The sequence below is a fragment of the Canis lupus genome, chromosome 5 (genome assembly GCF_011100685.1).
Source record: "Canis lupus familiaris isolate Mischka breed German Shepherd chromosome 5, alternate assembly UU_Cfam_GSD_1.0, whole genome shotgun sequence".
Lineage (NCBI taxonomy): Eukaryota > Metazoa > Chordata > Mammalia > Carnivora > Canidae > Canis > Canis lupus.
In genome coordinates this window covers 60,897,085-60,916,471 of record NC_049226.1, presented here as the reverse complement: position 1 = coordinate 60,916,471, position 19,387 = coordinate 60,897,085, and the positions used below count along the sequence as shown (strand labels likewise).

Below are 19,387 nucleotides of genomic sequence, written 5' to 3'. Positions count from 1 at the left end.
AAAATTCCTAAACTATGAAGCTACTTTATCCTAGTTCCTTTCTCCATAAATGGTAGTTTATTGTTATTGTTGTTATGTTCTAACGTTATCTCAGCAATGCCTTCCCGCACTGAAAGGCTCCCCAGTGTGGGTAACAAATTGAGGTGCTCTAAAAAGTTAGTAAGATTAAAAACAGACCTTGGCCTTGGCCTGCAGAAACATCACCAACAGCTTCTTACAGTTGTCACATCCAGGTGGTTTAGCCAGATTTAGAAAATTTCCCCATCACTGTAGCCAGAGCAAATGTCCTGAGGTTAGCCCATGTTGCCCAGGGTCAGATTATCTGGAGCAATTTTTTTTTTTCCCCAGAATAAGAAAGGGCTATCACAAAGGATATCATCCTAATTGTTAGTTTAAAGATGTAAATACCAGGGGCACCTGGGTGGCTCAGTGGCTGAGCTTCTGCCTTTGGCTCAAGTCATGATCTCAGGGTCCTGGAATGGAGTCCCACATGAGGCTCCGCAGGGAGCCTGCTTCTCCCTCTGCCTGTCTCTGCCTCCCTGTGTCTCTCATGAATAGTTAAATAAAATTTAAAAATAAAGGTATAAAAAATAAAAATAAAGGTATAAATGCCAGAAAGAATATTGATTGCAGGTGAAGTACAAATAAGAGGGATTTTTTTTTTAAGAGGGATTTTTTTTTTAACTGCTATATGTTGCCTATGATGTAGTTTTTCACACAGTAAATATTAAAAGCACCCTCCCATTGAGAAAGTGAAATAAAGAATTTGTCCATGATAATAATCTACTTGATGATGAAACCCTAGAATTTAAGGATCTGTATCGAATGGGAACCACTCACTCACATTGAGGAAAGAACATTCCAAACCTGGTTTGTATCATGTAACAATAACTCTTACTCAGAATAGGTATTCAATATGTATTTCTCAAATAAGTTATTTATAAACAGTAGTTCTTAGCACACAGATGTGACTAGTACTACCTGATGTAGTTTGCTTGTTTGTCTGCCTGCCACTGCAACATTTTCATGGAGGACCTTCTTGGTCTCTTTCCTTTGACTTCCCTTAGAAATTTAGCCCTTTGGAGGAGATTTAGACATTACATCCCATCCCTAGGCTCAAGGAAGGACTATAATACCAATAATTGACCCAGATGCAATAGCCTAATACAGACATGTGGGGGATATAGTCGGTTTAGCTAGTCTATTTCTCAGGTGTCCTGAATTACACCTGGGGTCCCAGGGGCAAATTTGGAATTTAAGGATTAATGCAAGAGCATTAGCCACAGGGCACCTGGGTGGCTCAGTGCTTGAGCGTCTGCCTTTGGTCCGCCTTTGGCTTGGTTGTGGTCCTGCCTGGGGTTCTGGGATGGAGTCCCACATGGGGCTCTCAGCAGGAAGCCTGCTTCTCTCTCTCTGCCTGTGTCTCTCATGAAAAAACAAAAATCTTAAAAACAAAGCAAAACATTAGCCACAAAAGCCAGATTCTTGGAGTCTCTGAGTCCTTGTTTTCTGCTTTAAAAAACAACAACAAAAAAAATCTGATGATTATAGTTATTTGGAAAAGAGGAAGACAAAAAGCCAACGTTAGCACAGGTTGTGACAAGTTTTAAAATACTAAGAATACCATAAGTTTCCCAGTAAGTAACCTGAGAAGGTAGTTATTTTAATTGGGTTACCAAATATAGCTTCACCTTTCTAAATCTCACTGGCTACACTACATTCATTTGGGGAAACATTCAGAAAAGCTTTCTGCCTACCATTATAACTCAGTGCTTGAGTGTGGCTATGAATATAACCAGAGGTTTGTTTTTCCCAGAAATATGTGGTGGTTCAGCTTTTTGTTCAGCTTTAATAGTATGGAATTCATAAGGATCTTTCCCATCCTGTTTTCTGACGTTTCCACTTCCATCTCCAGGAGAAGGGGAAAAAAGTCAAAATTTTCCCAAATTGCTTTGTTTTCAACTTTTAGTATCTTGACCACTGTATGAATATATATATATGAATAGTTTTAAGTCAATAAAGAATTTTTAAACCATGTGTTATCAACTTTTTATATAACAAGGAAAATAACTTATGTACAAGATCAAATGAGCTTGCTGTTATGGCTCATACCATACCAGTAAAATATAAAGATTAATAGCTAGCACTATGCCAGATACTGTTGAAATGTTTTGATCTACAGTATCTCATTTACATATAATAATGCGCTTAATAAATAGCGAATACTGTAGCGTTCCTTAAAGGAAAGTTTACATTACAGCAAGTTCATTCCAAGCCACACTTGAGGTGGTCCAGAAGCAGAAGAGAATCAGGGTGTACAACAGGAAAAAAGGCGCAATCTCTTTTTGTGATATAGATGCTAAAGCATACATTCCTAAATGTTCTCAAAGGGGAAAAAAGGATAACAGTGGCTTCTATAAAATGATCTTAGTGATCTCTTGTCCTGTCGGCCTAAAATTAGAATTCAAATATCAAAATTGTATAGTTTGAATTCTTAAAATGAAATGGTACCATTATTTGTTAAAACACGTTAAATTCCTCTATCATAAAGAAGTTACTCAGGCAGAGACCATTTTCATGATTGTGGAAGACGTAAAATTTTTAAAAACTCTCTATGGTTGAAGTTTAATATTTTTTTTGTCTGCAACGCCCCCCCCCAGCCATCCTCTCCCCAGAAGTTTATTCTTGAAATGCAAACATTTCCCCCAAAACTATGAGTCCTTGATTAGAGTTAACATCTTTCTTACCAAACACTAGTGTTTCTACCATGCCAGGGTATGGAATAACATTTGAAGAGTTTGCCAACTGTATGGATCACATGGCCCTACCCAAGTAAATGAATTTTGCACATTCCCATCTTGAACTTTTAAGGTTAATGAGTGAAAAAAAGGAACTAGATAGCATGCCTGGGTTAGTAGGTTATTCAAATTCCCAAACACAGCTGATGGGTCTCCTTTATGTTTTTTTAAGCTTTTACTTTTTATTCATGAGGCACACAGAGAGCAGCAGAGATAGAGGGAGAGGCAGGTTCCCAGCAGGGAGCCGGATGCGGGACTTGATCCTAGGACCAGGATCATGCCCTGAGCTGAAGGCAGACGCTCAACCGCTGAGCCATACAGGGATCCCGAGTCTCCTTTATTTTCTGACCACATTCCTTTGTTGACTTAGATATGTATACATGGCTCCAAATGCACCCCTTTTAGGTCCAAGATATTAGTAATAGACCTTTTTTCTCAAAAACTGAATTTTAAATTTTTCTTTAAACTTGTATTGTTTCCTTAGTACACAGAACAGAAAATATAGGTAAGCACAAACAAAACAGACCTAACCACCTAGAGGATATGTTACCTTCAGAATTGTTTTGTAGGCCTGTGAACACAACAAATTGGGTCATTCTAAGGGTAATCAGATTTTTTGCTCGACAGGAGAGCATGAATATCTTTCCATTTCAATAAACATATGCATCATTATTCATCAAGGCTTCCCAGTAAGGTTGATTTGTTTACCTAATTACACAAAACTGGACTACCAGTTCTTCACTATGGAAACGTTTTTGATTTATTAAAGATTTGCCTTCTGCAAGGTGGACGTGTCCTGACCCAGAGGACTGGAATACTTTTCCTTGCAAACATCCCACTTCCTGGCTACTCAGACTTTCTTGTCACAAAGCCTGTGCAAGGAAGCTATTGGCCCGGCTCCTGGGCCCAGGAATGCTGCTGCTGCCGTTAATAGCTGTGTGAACAGTCCATCTATGGGCAACAGGCAGCTGCCTGGGTACCTGAATGTTTTCTTACTTAGGCCTGTGCTTCCCATGCTGAAATGTGGACCAGATATATTCTCATGGCAAGAAGATCTTCACGACGACAAGGGAAAGCCTGCAGTTCACATTTCAGGGCTAGAATAAAAACAAGATGTCTTCTCCAAAGGTTGCACCAACTTAGCTGGAACTAAGGAATGACAGCAACCCCTCCTCCTCCACCCCCCCTCCCTGTTCCTGGCCCGCCCTGGGACACACGTGGGCGATGGATGAGGCGTTCCCCAGGAATGTCTGCGAGGCCCATCGGGCATGGGTGGGGGTTATTAAATAACCAGAACCCAGGTTTCTTCCAAGACACAAAAGGACTGCAGTTGAAATGAGGGTCTATTCTAAAAGTGGGCGAACCATCCATGAAAGAAAAACCATGATCGCACTGAAAGTGCTGGCATTCTAGCTCCTGGAACCAAAATAAGGAAGATTCCTTTATTCACAGTCACCCTACAAGTGACTGTGACGTTTCTGAACGCCCACACCCCTGGGTTTTAAGGCGTCCCCTGTCTGACCTTGAACTAAAGGCTCCGCCCCCGGGGCCCCTGGTGTCCCCTCTCCTGGAATAGAAAAAGCTATTCTTTTCCCTGGAATTATTTTCATTGTTTATATTATTGTGATTTTCTGGTCCTTGAGCCTTTGGTTCAGCCTCACAGTGCGTTCTTCTGAATTCTTAACGACAGGCCGTCTCCTACCCTCTGCCGCCGGTGTCCAGGAAGAGGGGTCGAGCAGGCCTGGGGGTCAAAGCCGAGCAGGCCTGCCCCCTTCTCCAGGCAGCCCTGGAGTCTGAGTCTCTATGAATCGGCAACTAACCCTGCGCCTGGTCCGCTGACGAAAGTTAATGACTGAGTTTAGTCAAGTCTGAAACTCCTGCAGGAGCAGAGTGGAGCGGATTCCTGGCATCTGGCCCCGTGTCCCTTATAAATGTGCCAAGAAGAGACGTCACCTAAGAAGCTCATACTGAGTCTTCAAGCTGTGGTCCTCAACTGTAAAAATCCCATCCTTTGAAATCTGCCCGGCGATAAGGCTCACTAGCAACCCTGCGAACGAGCGGAATTGAGGGCAAATCAAGAAGAGGGCCTTGCAGCGAGCCGCCCAGGGGCTCAGGGGCCGACGCGGTGGGGAAGGCTGGCGCGAAGGGGGGGTGGCTCGGGCTCCGCGCGCCGAGCTCGCCCCGCCGGCCTCCGCCGCGCAGCCAGGCCCGGGGAGTCGCGGGCGGGCCCCGGAGGCCCCCGGCCCTGCACGGAGAGGACGCGCGTCGCCCGGAGAGCCCGGCTCGGGCGGGGGTCCGCCGGCAGCCCCAGGCCGGCGCGGGCGCGGGGCGGCTGGGCGGTGACTCAGCCTGGGGCGCGGGGCGGCGGCGGCGGCGGCGGCGGCGGGCCCGGAGGGGTTAAGTGGGCGGGCCCCGCGCCGCCCCGCCCCTCCCGGGCCCGCCCCGAGGCCGCGGCGCGCCGGGCGGTACTTATAGCGGCGGCGCGGGGCGCGCGGCGTTCCTCCCGCTGGCCCCGGCCGCGGCGCCCCCGAGCTCTCGCAGCGACCGCGCCATGGAGCGGCCGGCGCCCCTGGCCGTGCTGCCCTTCTCGGACCCCGCGCACGCGCTGAGCCTGCTGCGCGGCCTGAGCCAGCTGCGCGCCGAGCGCAAGTTCCTGGACGTGACGCTGGAGGCGGCGGGCGGGCGCGACTTCCCCGCGCACCGCGCCGTGCTGGCGGCCGCCAGCCCCTACTTCCGCGCCATGTTCGCGGGGCAGCTGCGCGAGAGCCGCGCCGAGCGGGTGCGCCTGCACGGCGTGCCGCCCGACATGCTGCAGCTGCTGCTCGACTTCAGCTACACGGGCCGCGTGGCGGTGAGCGGCGACAACGCCGAGCCTCTGCTGCGGGCCGCCGACCTGCTGCAGTTCCCGGCGGTAAAGGAGGCGTGCGGCGCCTTCCTGCAGCAGCAGCTCGACCTGGCCAACTGCCTGGACATGCAGGACTTCGCCGAGGCCTTCAGCTGCGCGGGGCTGGCGAGCGCGGCACAGCGCTTCATCCTGCGCCACGTGGGCGAGCTGGGCCCCGAGCAGCTGGAGCGCTTGCCGCTGGCGCGCCTGCTGCGCTACCTGCGCGACGACGGGCTGTGCGTGCCCAAGGAGGAGGCCGCCTACCAGCTGGCGCTGCGCTGGGTGCGCGCCGACCCGCCGCGCCGCGCCGCGCACTGGCCGCAGCTGCTCGAGGCCGTGCGCCTGCCCTTCGTGCGCCGCTTTTACCTGCTGGCGCACGTCGAGGCCGAGCCGCTGGTGGCGCGCTGCCCGCCCTGCCTGCGCCTGCTGCGCGAGGCGCGGGACTTCCAGGCGGCGCGCTACGACCGCCACGACCGCGGGCCCTGCCCCCGCATGCGCCCGCGCCCCTCCACCGGCCTCGCCGAGATCCTCGTGCTCGTGGGCGGCTGCGACCAGGACTGCGACGAGCTGGTCACCGTCGACTGCTACAACCCGCAGACGGGCCAGTGGCGCTACCTGGCGGAGTTCCCCGACCACCTGGGCGGGGGCTACAGCATCGTGGCTCTGGGAAACGACATCTACGTGACGGGTGAGGGGACGGGGGCCCCCGGGAGGACCCTGGGTTAGCCTCCTGCGCCCCTGGCAGAGGAGGAGCCTGTGATTCTCAGGAGCGCCCCAGCGTGCGAGCGGCCCCTTCCCTCCCCCATCCCCTGCCCCAGCCCGCCCGTGGGTACACTTCTAGAGCTGGTGCTTTCGATCTGGAAGACCGTTGTGTGAGCGGGGACAAACAGCTGCTCGTGGTCCCTTTGTTCCCCGGGGGCGAGGGGCCAGCCTGTTTGATAGATGAGCCTACTCCTTGCCCAGGAGGTGCCCCCACCGCCATTTGGGTCGAGGATGTAGGGGCATTCACCCCGCACAATGGGTGCTTTCTTTTTCTCCCTGAGGAATCCAGGGACAGGCAGGGGCTGGCGCTCCGTGAGACATCCGTTCCCGGCCCTGGGGATTTCTCCCTCCCAGCTGAGCCACACAGGGCCCCCTGACGCACTCACTTTGTCACCAGTGACAGGGCTCCCCCAGGCTTGCACCTAGCCTGTGCGCTGGGGGTCACATGGTGTTTAGGCAGCTCCCTGCCGAACGACTGTAAACATGGTCACATGCTAAGAGGTTTTCTTCCAGTTAGTTGGCCCAAACCCCAAAACACTGCCGAGTCATGCTGGGCGGGTCCCAGCCTACTCTGGTCCTGGGCATCTCCCACATTTTTCATTAAAGATAAATCCCGGTTCAGACATGGGGCTACCTCCTTCCCTGGGGTGAGGAGGGGCCGTCTCTGTGACAGCTATATAAGGAAACAACTGACTGGGCCTGTGGAAAGGCTGTCAGCAGTCAGTGAACCCAGGCTGGGGCCAGTGCCCCACATTCAGGAGAAACCCAGCTCTGATCGCAGGCATTCCCACCCCCACACCTCTGGTTGACCAGTGGAGGAATCCTGGCCTAAGGACATGCCCCGCTCCTCTTTGGCCTGCTGCTGTTTCAGCCTTTGCTGGAGTATGCTAGAATCGGTCTCTTAACCATCTGAGGTTGGCCCTGTGTTTGCAAACTGCATCCTCCCAACACATGAATGTCTGGCCAGTGAACTCCCTCCCAGAACTGGTTAGACTCGCCCCAACTTTGCACAGCCCTTCCATAAATGTCTCAGCTGAGCAGCTAATCCTTTGGGTTTAGACAGGTGCCTGGGTCATTGCATACAGCTGCCTGTAGGGATTTTCATGGGGGCGAGGAAGCTGGCTTCAGCTGCCTAAAACAGTTATCTTTTACAAGGAAGAAAGCAGGCAGAGTGCACTTTGTAAGAGCCTTGTCTTTTAAAAAGCTCAAAGCTACGAGACAGATAGAATGTCAGAATGTCATGCGAGCTCTGCCCTGTGGCGCCAGCTTTGGGAATAGTAGGGGATAGGACCCCCCCCCGCCCAGGATTCTTAGGGTCCCTTCACGCTATGGGAATTCTAATGTGTTGGGTAGACCTGGTTTAATTTAAGATAGCCAGCACTACTGATGAGAGAGATGGTTAAGTCTTCTTTTTTATTTAAAGATTTTATTTATTTATTCATGAGAGACAGAGAGAAAGAGGCAGAGACACTGGCAGAGGGAGAAGCAGGTCCCATGCGGGGAGCCTGATGTGGGACCTGATCCCAGGTCTCCAGGATCACGCCCTGGGCTGAAGGCAATGCTAATTGCTGAGCCACCTGGCCTGCCCGGTTAGGTCTTTTCTTAAAGAAACCTAGAGTGAGCATTGTAGTTGTACCACTTCATGTAGTTTACCAAACAAAGCGCATGTCAGTAACCACCTAGATCAAAAACTAGAGCCCCAGGATTCCTTTTTGTGTTGGGCTCTTGTGAGCAGTGGAGTAGATTTCCTCTCAGCTTGTCCTGGCATTGGCTTGTTTGACTTCTAGAAGACTAGAAGTTCTTGAACAAGTCCCTGTGCACCCTACCCATTTGCTTTATGGCTCCCCAGAAGTTTTGGCTCTGAAAGACAAGGCTCTGGTTCAGTTGAGGTGTTTGACAGCCTATGTGGGGTCTAGACCGAGATTGCCATTGACTTAGAATCGCAGCTCCACAGGCTTTGCTTGCCCTACACAGATGCAGCCGGGTTCTTCTGATGTGAGGCTCTGTTGTGCTCCTGGGTGGTGGTCAGCACACACACCGCTTTAGCCACAGTACGGAGCCCCCAGCCGGGGCTTTGGTGAGAGAGGACGTGTGTTTACGTTGAAACCCAGTGAGATGTCTTCCTGCCCTGGGAGACTCCCTTGGGGAAGTTCATCGAGGCATGGGTGGGTGACTCACCCTTAGTCAGCACGGGCTGACTTGTCCGATGCGTGTCCTGGCAGGTGGGTCTGACGGCTCCCGGCTCTATGACTGCGTGTGGAGGTACAATTCCAGCGTGAACGAGTGGACAGAGGTGGCGCCCATGCTGAAAGCCCGCGAGTACCACAGCTCCTCCGTGCTGGATGGGCTGCTGTACGTAGTGGCTGCAGACAGCACGGAGCGCTACGACCATACCACAGACTCTTGGGAGGCCCTGCAGCCCATGACCTACCCCATGGACAATTGCTCCACCACGGCCTGCCGTGGCCGCCTCTATGCCATCGGGTCCCTGGCAGGCAAGGAGACCATGGTGATGCAGTGTTACCACCCGGACACCGACCTGTGGTCGCTGGTGGACTGTGGCCAGCTCCCGCCTTGGTCCTTCGCCCCCAAGACAGTGACTCTGAACGGACTTATGTACTTCATCAGGTGAGTCCCCAGAGGCCAATGCCACTCTGAGTCTTTCTTACTAAGCCCCGTGCTAAGGCACATCATCACTGTGCTCCCCATTTCATAGATGAGGAAGCAGGCTGAGCTGGGATCCCAGGCGAGGTCTTTGTATCCTGGAGCCTTTCTTCTACCCCATCTTAGAACAGTTTCTGTGGGTTTTCTTAGTCGAGGGATCCTAACTGATGAAGTTAGATCCCTTGATTGATTGATTGGAGTTAAGTTCTTTTAGAGAACTTTCTGAGATCTCTAGATGCTAAATAAAATGTGTTGCTTTGCCTGCTCTTCCACCTGGAGGATCCCATTCTAAGCCCTGGTTGTTCTCACATGGCATTTATGATAAAGGAACATGTCCTACCTAAGGGACTGCAAATCTTTTCTTTTCTTTTTTCTTTGCTTTGCTTTCTTTCTTTCTTTCTTTCTTTCTTTCTTTCTTTCTTTCTTTTTTTTTTTTTTTTTTTTTTTTTTTTTTTTAAGATTTTATTTATGGGATGCCTGGGTAGCTCAGCAATTGAGCATCTGCCTTCGGCTCAGGGCCTGATCCGGGGTCTGGGGATCAAGTTCCACATCGGGCTCCCTGTGAACAGCCTGCTTCTCCCACTGTGTGTGTCTCTTCCTTTTTCTCTGTGTCTCATGAATAAATAATTTTTTTTTTTAAGATTTTATTTATTTACTTAGAGGACAAGTCAGGGGAGGGGCAGAGGGAGAAGCAGACCTGCCGAGCAGGGAGCCTAATATGGGGCTTGATCCCAGGACCCCAAGATCATGACCTGAGCCGAAGCCAGACACTTGACTGACTGAACCACCCAGGTGTCCGGGGATTTTGAATCTTAAAAAGACTAGAGGAGAGCTTTTTGGACATTTGAGTCTTTGGGGAGGTATTGCCTTGTCAGAGGGACCCTTTGCTCATCTAGCAGACTGTCCACACTCTGCCACCAGGTGTAAGAGCCAGGTTGGGGGATCAGTTCCATCTTCTCTTTTTAAAACAACACTTGGACATTTGTTTCGTGTTTATAGGTCCTGTCTGTTCCCTTCCCACCTGATCTGGCACAGGGAAGGCTCAGGGTTCTATTGAGTGAATAGCTGCCTAGTGAATTTCCCCCAAAGCTGCCTGGGGGAAATGATGATGATGACAGTAGCACAAGTTAGGGCTCTAAGCTCTGTGTGGCCTGTCTCCTGGGCATTTTCTTTCTTTTTTTTTTTTTTTTTTTTTTATAAATTTTTATTTATTTATGATAGTCTCACAGAGAGAGAGAGGCAGAGACACAGGCAGAGGGAGAAGCAGGCTCCATGCACCAGGAGCCCAACGTGGGATTCGATCCCGGGTCTTCAGGATCGCGCCCTGGGCCAAAGGCAGGCGCCGAACCGCTGCGCCAGGGATCCCTCCTGGGCATTTTCTGAGTTGATCTCTGTGACTATATAGTGAAATGAGCACCACTGTCATTTGTACTTCATAGATGGCAACAGAAGCTTACGGGGGCGGGCGGGGGGAGGTAGGGGACTTGCGTGATGGCACAGGGTTTGAATCAAGGATATCTGACCCAGGTCCTAGTGTGATGTCGCTGTATCGTGGCCTCTCTCGGCCTTGGCTATGTCCTTGGAAACATGGGGCAGAGATGGATGGCCAGTGGGTCTTGATGACTTGCCACAGCCAAAGGCCCTCTCCTTGTGGGCCATTGGGCATCCAGGGGCTCCTCCCTGCTGTGCATAGCCTCTGTGTCTGTGTGTCTGTATCCCTGCTCCTCCCTCCTTGGCCTAGAGCCTGTTTGAAGCTGAGGGCCAGGAGAGAACGGTAAGGTATGAACTGTCCCCTTTTAAACTGGAACTTTGAGTTGGGAGCCTCAGAGGAAGTATGTACTTGGCTTCTCAGCTGTACCCCTTGTGTCATGTTCTAAGCTGCACTGACCTTTTTCTGCTCCCCCAGACCCGAGGCTCCTTCCCAGGTTTTCTTGGTGAGCACATCCAGAACAGGGATGGCACCGTTTGCCATGCATCATTGTATGCCAGGCACCTACAGAGTTCTCTGAGAAAGCTCTGGAATCTCCACCAGCTCCTGGTCCTGTTATAAAACCTTATCTGACCCTTCACCCAGCTCCCTCCCCCAAGTCAAGGTAGAGGTCTTCAAAGAGGGGGTGGAGATGGCTATAAATACTTCTCAGAGTGCCAGGACCTTGGCTTCAGCCCTTCTGGAGCCTTCCAGCTTCAGTGCCTTTGAGAATGTCCTCCCTGCCCTGTGACCCTAGAGCAGGATGTGGCCCTTGCTTCTTCATGTCTGAGCTTCCTGTCAGTTGCTAAAGGCACCCCCCAGGTGGAAGCATTAGGGGGCACCCTATGACCACAGTTAGCCTTTCTAGGGGTTCACCTAAGCCACAGGAGGCTGGGGGGGCAGGCAGGTGAAAAGAGTGAGCTGTGGGGAAAGGAAGCCTGATTGTCCTCTCTGGGGGCCGTGCAGGCAAGGCCCAGAATCTGGTTCTGATGCCCTTGAGTGTTTGTTCCAGAGCTTCCCAGTTTCATGTGCTCTGGTGTCTAATAAGCTTCATGAGGCCCGGCTCAGAATGCCGCCTCTCAGGGCAGCTCCTGTCCACGAGCTGCTCTTTCAGGGGTACCCAGTGCTGGATGGAGTCCTCAGCCCCTCAGCTGCTGCTATCCTGGGCCACTCCTTTTTCCAGTGTTCCGTCTGGGTCCCTGTTTGAGGCTCTGGGGCTGGAGTGCCCAATCCCGCAGGAGGAGGGGCCCACTGTCCAGCCTGGCACCTCCAGCGGCAGGTTATACATCTGCTAGGGAACAGCAGTCCGGTGGCCTCTGGTACTAATTGTCCTAGTCACATGGGCCAGAAACTTAATGGTTTTTACATCTTGAAATGGTTGGAAGGAAAAAAATCAAAGCAGGAGCAGTATTTTGTGTTATGAAAAGTTACACAAAATTCAAATTTCTGTGTCCATAAATAAGGCTTTTTTGGAATGCAGCCAGCCCCTTAGTGGCTGCTTTTGCGCGACAACGGCTACAACAGCAGGCAGCATTGGGGAGTTGCTACAGAGTCTGCTCTTCAGAGCCTGGAGCATTTGCCAACTGGCCCTTCTGCTGACCCCTGACTCCTATTATTTAGTAGGGTTAGTGTCTCTGCTTTTTTTTTTTTTTTTTTTTTAATTTTTTTTTTTAATTTTTTTTTTTTTATTTATTTATTTATGATAGTCACACACAGAGAGAGAGAGAGAGAGAGAGAGAGAGAGAGAGAGAGGCAGAGGGAGAAGCAGGTTCCATGCACCGGGAGCCTGATGTGGGATTCGATCCCGGGTCTCCAGGATCACGCCCTGGGCCAAAGGCAGGCGCCAAACCACTGCGCCACCCAGGGATCCCTGTCTCTGCTTTTTGAGGCTGTGCTTTTGAGTCTTTTTTTGCAGGGATCGAGAGTATGTTAAATAAGGTCAAAGGATTCTGACCCCAAAGGGAAGGGCAGCACTGGTACTTCTTTCCTATGGCTGTGGCTATCCTGCTGGGGGCACCCAGGACACAGCAGAGAATGGGGAGATTGGAGGGCTGCCAGCAGAGGGGAGGGCATTGGCCAAGGAGTACTCGGGGCACATGGTGGTGTGCTGTGGGGCAGGAGGGCTGGCCTGGCCTGGCCAGCCATGGAAGAAAAACAAGCTCAGGTCAGAAGACTGAGAGGAGACTGGCAGTAAGAGCTGTGATAAGCTCAGATCTTAGCCAGCCAGCGAGGCTGCAGTGAAGACAGAGCAGCTGCAGGGGTGTAGAGCAGTGGGGAAGGGTTAAAGCATCTAAAGGTGTGATCTTCAGGCTGGAAAAGCAAGAGTCTGGTTCTGGCCTTAGGTATGAGGGCCTAAAATGGCCCCTGCAAACCAGGGACAGGGTCTCACCAGCCCATGGACTACCAGATGGCATTGGAGAAGTTTCCAGAGGGAGAGGGTCCTGTGTGGCTCTCGCTCCCCAGCTCCTCACACTCAGGGATGCTTCCTCCTGGCTCTGACGTGTTCCCCCCTCTCCTCCTACCCACAGGGACGATTCTGCGGAGGTGGACGTGTATAACCCCACGAAGAATGAATGGGACAAGATCCCGTCTATGAATCAGGTAAATATACGAACATGTTGACATTGGAAGCACAGGCTGGTCCTGTTTCCGGGCCCAAGTGTTCATGAAGTATTTGGGAAATAGTAAGCCCCAGAGTCAGACAATTGAGCATGAGTTTATCCATGTGGACCAGTATTCATTGGGTACGTGCCAAAGAGCATGTGGGGAAGAGTGTTCCACAGAAGGACAGCAAGTGCAAGGGCCCTGGGGTAGAATGTGCCCTAGGGTGGTCAAAGAACCAAACCCCACAGCCCATTGTGGCTGGAGCAGAGTGAACAAGAGGATGACAGAGGGCATGAGGTCAGACAGGAGTGACCCTGGGAATACATTTATTAAGTGCCTGTTGTGTGCTCTAAATAGGACACTGTTGCTACCTTATCAGGGTCTCTCCTTTCCACTTGTCAAGAAGACAGGTGCTGAGCCTGACCCTGTGATAGAGCCGGGAAAGCTCCTTAGTCCTAGATAGTTGTGTATACCCACTTGTTTCTTTTTTGTCTTGCTTAAAATTTCCAAACCTCTGCATGGCAATTGTGGCAGTTGTCACAATTTACATTACAGTTTAACGTCTTTACCTTTAGGAAGTGTAAATTTGTTCCCCCCCTGTAATTACCCTCCCACCCCCCGTTATTATAGCAAAATTTGGGGAAGATGGGATAGTCAGTTTTGTGGTTCAGAACCCAGACTTCGAGTCAAGTCCTGGCTCTGCCTCCCATCAGCCACACAAGGCTGTTTTTCCATCTGTGATGTCGGAGAGAGCAGAGAGTCTGCCTCCTGGCTGATGCTGCTCACAGGGAGACTCGCTGCTTTAGCAGCCACCCAGTCACCTTGGGGACCAGGGTGGGCTCGGTTTTCTGAGCTGGGGTATAGGAAGGGTATTGGTCTGGGAAGTGCCGAGGTTACCTTTCCCTGAGGGTCCCGGCACGCTCTCTATGGAGAGAGATAGGGAGGATTTTCACCCTGCCCCAGCTGCCAGCCCCCACTTGCCTGTCCCCCCTTGGCCCACAGGTACACGTGGGGGGCAGCCTGGCCGTCCTTGGAGGGAAGCTGTACGTCTCCGGTGGTTACGACAATACATTTGAACTCTCTGATGTGGTGGAGGCCTATGACCCGGAGACTCGGGCATGGAGCGTGGTGGGACGGCTCCCAGAGCCCACCTTCTGGCACGGCAGCGTCAGCATCTTTCGCCAGTTCATGCCCCAGATGCCCTCGGGTGGGCGTGGCTTTGAGCTGGACGGCAGCAGCAGTGACATGGATGTGGCCCGGCCCCGGCTGCCACAGAACCCGGACGAGCTGCACTAGCCCCGGCCTGGCCCGGGGAAGGGCCTCGGTGTGGGTAACAGTGCGTCTGCAGGGGGTAGGGAGCCCCTTATTTGTGCACAAGGACAAGTTGGGCTCACCAGGTGGAGCACAGGCTCTCACGCTGCTGAGTGAGCCCCAGGATCTGACCCCAGGAGAGCCTCTCTGCATTGAGAGCCTGATTCCCAGCTGGTGGGGCCAAAGCTGGTCGCAAACGCCCCTCCCTTAGCCCAGGAAGAGCCGCCTCCCTGCCAGCACGGGTCTTGCTCCAGCAGGTGGCCCTCGTGCTGCCACTACCTATGCCTGCTTGTTCCCACCTCAGAGAGAAGGGCCCCTTGTGGGGTACACATCGTCCCATGACTGTCTGAGAGTGGTCCAGGCCTGCAGGAACCAGGCCAACCGTGGCTGTAGGAGTTTCCAAACTCCACATCCGATGCTGGACATCCCAGTGGGCCAGCTCCCCGTGATGGAATGGGTCTGCCTGCCTGGCTCCTCTGCCTGCTAGGGTGCTGCACCAGAACACCCTTTACAGGGGTGGGTGACCCAGCAGCTCAGGTGGTAGGACCGGATGGGGGTGTGGCCTTGGGGGGACCCTGAGAGGTGTGCTGAGTGAATCCTATCTCCAGTGAACCTGAGCTGAGCCAGATGCTGGGTGTCCCCATCCTCCCACCCCACCAGCTGGCATGGTGCTGCCTGACTTGGAGACCTCTCCGGAATTGTCCTCCCAGGTGGATGCGGGAGAGGGCAAAAGCCTGCGGGTGCCAGGCTCTAGCTACTTACTTTACTGGGAGGCCCCAGGCAGATGGCCTCAGGTGCCCTCACACCCCCGTGGGAGCAGAGAATCCTGCTGCTTCCAAAGGAAGCCCTGGGCAAGGCGGTCTCCAGAGCTGGTTGCAGGGTTTGAGAGGCAGTTGGCCTCTCCGTAGAAGAGAGGGAGGTGGGGAGACAGCGAGAAACAGTCCGTTCTGATTCTTCACTGTCTCACGGTGCCACAGCTGCAGGTCTATGCAGGGCAGCATGACACCCCACACTCCTCTGGGGCCTGGGGCTTCTCTGCAAGGGTGGCAGGAGGAGCTCCCCGAAAACTCCACAGCTCAGGGTCCCTGGTTTTCTCTGGGGAGTGAGCGGTCTGGTCACCTTAAAGTCCCCAAGTAACCTTCTGTTGGATTTGTCTTTCTTCCAAAGACAAATGGTGTTTGCATTTCCCTCTTTAGAAAGATGGGAAACAAGTGTTCATCGAGTTGTCTTCCCCAGTGACCTAACATGGAGATGTGTTCCTTTTTTTTTTTTTTTTTTTTTTTTTTTTTTTTTTTTTTTTTTTTTTTTTTTTTTTGGAGATGTGTTCCTAATGGAAGAAAGGAGTCCTAGCACCATCACTTCACAAGTAGCACTTAAATGCCTTTGCTGGCCAGTGGGCATGGGTTCTGGGAAGGATGTCTCATGGTCTCAGGAACTGTTGGCTGGGGTCCCCGCCTCACGCCCTGGTGGGGAGGCATCATCTTGCTGCAGAGCCCCTGGCTGAGCGGCTCCTGCTCACATTCAGCCCTTCCCACCCCCTCTGTCATCACTCATTAGATCACCTCCGCACACCCTCTGTGCCCAGCACTGTCGAAAGGCAGGGTGGTGGTGGCAGCCTGGCTGTGGGATCCCTTGGGCCTGGGCTGCTTCGTGCCCTAGCCTTGCCTTCACCCCTCCCAGTATGAGTGTCTCCCTTCCTCCCACAAGTGATGTCTGACCCCTCGATCCCGGGGCTGGTGACGCCTCTTTCTGGCTCTAGTGCCTTCCCGGTAGGCTAACCCCCTGGAGGTTGTCCATGTTCTGGGAAGGGTCTGACTGGTTCCTCTGCAGGCGGAGGCTGTCCAGGCACAATGGCTTGTCTCCTGGCAGGGGATGGGTAGGACAGGGCTTCAGAGGACCAATGAGCCCTGAGAGACACCAGGTATGTCATGCATGCAGGTAGATGCTGTGATACCTGCTGACAGGTCATGTGCAGGGGCCACCCAACAGGAGGAATGCAGGCCTTGATTGCATGGGCTACCTCCAAGAAGGCAGGATGGACGTGTGATATGGCTACTGGAGCTGGCCCCACATCCCTCCAGTGGCACTGGGCTCAGTCAATCTCAGTCAAGGATTTCCCGGAGTCAGTGACTTCCGGGAGATAGGTATCCTGTAACACTTTTGTTGGGAATGTGGCACTGCAGACACCTTGTTTGTCCTACAAACCGCCCTTTCTGGAAATCCCAGCAGGCACCATTCACTGCTAAGGGCGGGTGCCCACTCGGGCCTTTGGCCTTCCCTGTAGAAGCTCCCTATGGCAGGGGGCCCCGCGTCCTGGTTCAACCCTCCTCTTCTGGGTACTTCATTATGACTAGTTAGCCAACGACCAGTTAGCACATAACTGACTGCCTCAGTGTTTGGTGGCTGCTCAGGTGATGGCTGCTTTGGGGTACACCAGGGAAGTGCTCTACGCTCACTCTAGAGTTAGATGGGTCCCCTCCACCCAGACCCCATCTTGGGTTTGGAACACCAGGGGTGAGAAGCAGAGGTGGCAGCTGCAGGGGGTTCCTGCAGACCCTAGCTGAGGACCGACCCTCCCTGCTTCCCCTGGCAGGAATGTCTACATTGGGATGTCTACACTGCCTGGGGTCAGGGGTCGGCCGGGGCTGGGGCTGTGTGTTGGATGTATGGAACTTTCAGTCTACAAGACAAATTAAGTTATGAAAATTCAGTGACTTGTATTTAATGCCGATTTGCTATAAAGTATTCTATATTTATATGATTTCAGAGACTTATGTACTAAAGGACACGCCCTTTTTGGTGTCCAACATCTAGTTCCAACCCCAGAGGGTGGGGCAGATTTGCCTATTTATTTGTCCTGTAGGCCTAGGTGTCCGGAATCCTGTTTAAGATTTTAGGATGCCTTCAACATACACTTTTTAAAATAAAACTATTTCCTATACGCCTGGTGTCCTGGTCTTTATCCTGTGGCTGCTGTCTTGGAAACTTTGGGCAGAGGGGTAGAGCAGCATAAGGCTGTTCCCATGCCAGTGGGGGAAGGAGACAGAGTTCAGGGTTCTCAGGACTCCAGCCAACTGTCAGAGCAAAGTCTTGAGGCCCTTTCTTGTCGCAGATCATTACAAGGTGGAAGTAGTGCAAGGAGGAGTACAGGTGCCTGAGTCCCAGCTCCGGAGCCCATTCAGCCTCCCTGACTCTGCCCCCCACTTCGCCTTCCCCTGTGCCTGAAGATGATGTCTCCAGTGGTGCCCATGTGCAGTGGGCAGACCTTGGACCTGGGGTGGGGGGAGAGCCCTTAAAGGAGGGTCCCTTGGGCCACAAAGCTCAGGAAGATTCCTCACCAGGGAAAGGGCCAGTGCCTGTGCAGGGAAGGAGCATTTTGAGGCCAGAGTTTTTTTGTTTTTTGTTTTTTTAAAGATTTTATTTATTCATGAGAAACAGGCAGAGACACAGGCAAAGGGAGAAGCAGGCTCCATGCAGAGAGCCCGATGCTGAACTCGATCCCAGAACTCGGATCATGTCCTGGGCTAAAGACGGATGCTCAACCACTGAGCCACCCAGGCGTCCCCAGAGTTTATCTTCTTAGTAACTTGACTGAAGTAGGCCAGAGATGCGCATAGCCTGGGTGTCAGGTGTCCCTGAGTATGGTCTTGCCCTCTTAAGTGCCCCAGTGGCCACAGGGTAAAAGATGTTTGGATGGGTCCTGGTCTAAAACAGACGGTTGTCCTCATGCACAGGGAAGAATGTGGCACAGCACGAGGCTGGTGTCTCAGGACTGTCCCACTGACAGGATTTAGGCAGTGCCTGATGTCACTGCCGGGTTGTTTGCTCTGTGCCAAGCACTGAGCACCATGCTCTGGGTAGGGCAGTGTAAACTGCGTGCGGACTTTGGCACCCATCTCCTCCCCTTGAATCTAGGGGGACCTAGATTGGTCTGCCTGGACCAACACAACTTGGCAAGGGGGACACCGTGTGACTTGAGGGTGATGTCATATACAGGCCTCACAACTCCGGCCTGATGGAGCATCTGTCCCTGGCACCCAGCCAGCATGCTTCAGGCTGCATGTGGAGTGGGGCCCAGGTCCCCAGTGAGCACCATATTGCCAAGCACTGACCCCCACCCTCCAGCCCCCAGGGAAATCCTGGGTGCTTTGCCATGCAGTAGCAGACTCTCATTCAGTCCTTGTCTGCAAAGTGTGTGCTGTTACTAATTCCATTAAAGATGAGGAAATGTAGCAATCATTTGCCTTAGGTCACGGCACTATAAATAAGGCTGAGAAGGAATCTGGGTGCCAGCACCCACACACTCTTCCTCCGTGATATGGCACCCAGCCCTGCTGTCCCTGTGGCCAATGAACTCCGGGACCGGCAGGGCCTCCAGTCATTCTAAGCTTGGCCTTGCCTGAATTCCAGGCCCCCTGGACGTGCAAAGCAAGTTAGGACCCACCCCCCCAGGGCAAGGATCCGGTCTGTGGTCTTCTGCCGGCCCGGGTCCAGAGCTTGCTTAACCACAAGCCCTCCCCTTGGGCTCCCAGGGGGACCTGGTGCATGCTAGGGAGGCAGGGCCAAGCTAGCAAGGTCATCAGGGGACCCTGGCCCCTCGGCTCTGACTCCAGAGGCTTAGGGACAAGTTCTACCCCCACTAGCTGGGAGCATCATGACTGTCAAACAGGAATGCCACTGCTCCCCATTCTAGAACCCTGACAGGGACCAAAGATCGAGAGCACCGGGGCATCTCGCTCTGCTGTGGTCTCCAGACAAGGTGGGGAAGATGCTGGCTGAGCAGCACCCTGAGGTGCACAGATGGCCAGGCGAGGCACCATGTCTTCCAGACCACAGGACAGGTAAGCAGGACCCCCCTGGAGACCAGGTTACTGGGGAGTGACTGCCAGACAGCAA

At 52.7% G+C, this 19,387-nt stretch overlaps 1 protein-coding gene across 1 annotated transcript; it reads left to right on the top strand.

Annotated features, from left to right (window-relative positions):
• The first annotated feature begins 5,318 nt into the window (after nucleotides 1–5,318).
• Nucleotides 5,319–15,742, top strand: KLHL21 (kelch like family member 21). Its single transcript, XM_038537815.1, has 4 exons — nucleotides 5,319–6,370; nucleotides 8,667–9,072; nucleotides 13,105–13,177; nucleotides 14,183–15,742. Exons 1-4 carry the CDS (start codon nucleotides 5,350–5,352, stop codon nucleotides 14,474–14,476), a joined length of 1,794 nt encoding a protein of 597 aa, XP_038393743.1. The 5' UTR covers nucleotides 5,319–5,349; the 3' UTR covers nucleotides 14,477–15,742.
• The last annotated feature ends 3,645 nt before the right edge of the window (nucleotides 15,743–19,387 follow it).

Coding starts and splice junctions, on each gene's coding strand:
- KLHL21 (XM_038537815.1), top strand. CDS start 5,350: ATGGAGCGGCCGGCGCCCCTGGCCGTGCTGCCCTTCTCGGACCCCGCG. Junction 6,371..8,666: donor AAACGACATCTACGTGACGG/GTGAGGGGACGG, acceptor GTGTCCTGGCAG/GTGGGTCTGACGGCTCCCGG. Junction 13,178..14,182: donor AGATCCCGTCTATGAATCAG/GTAAATATACGA, acceptor CTTGGCCCACAG/GTACACGTGGGGGGCAGCCT.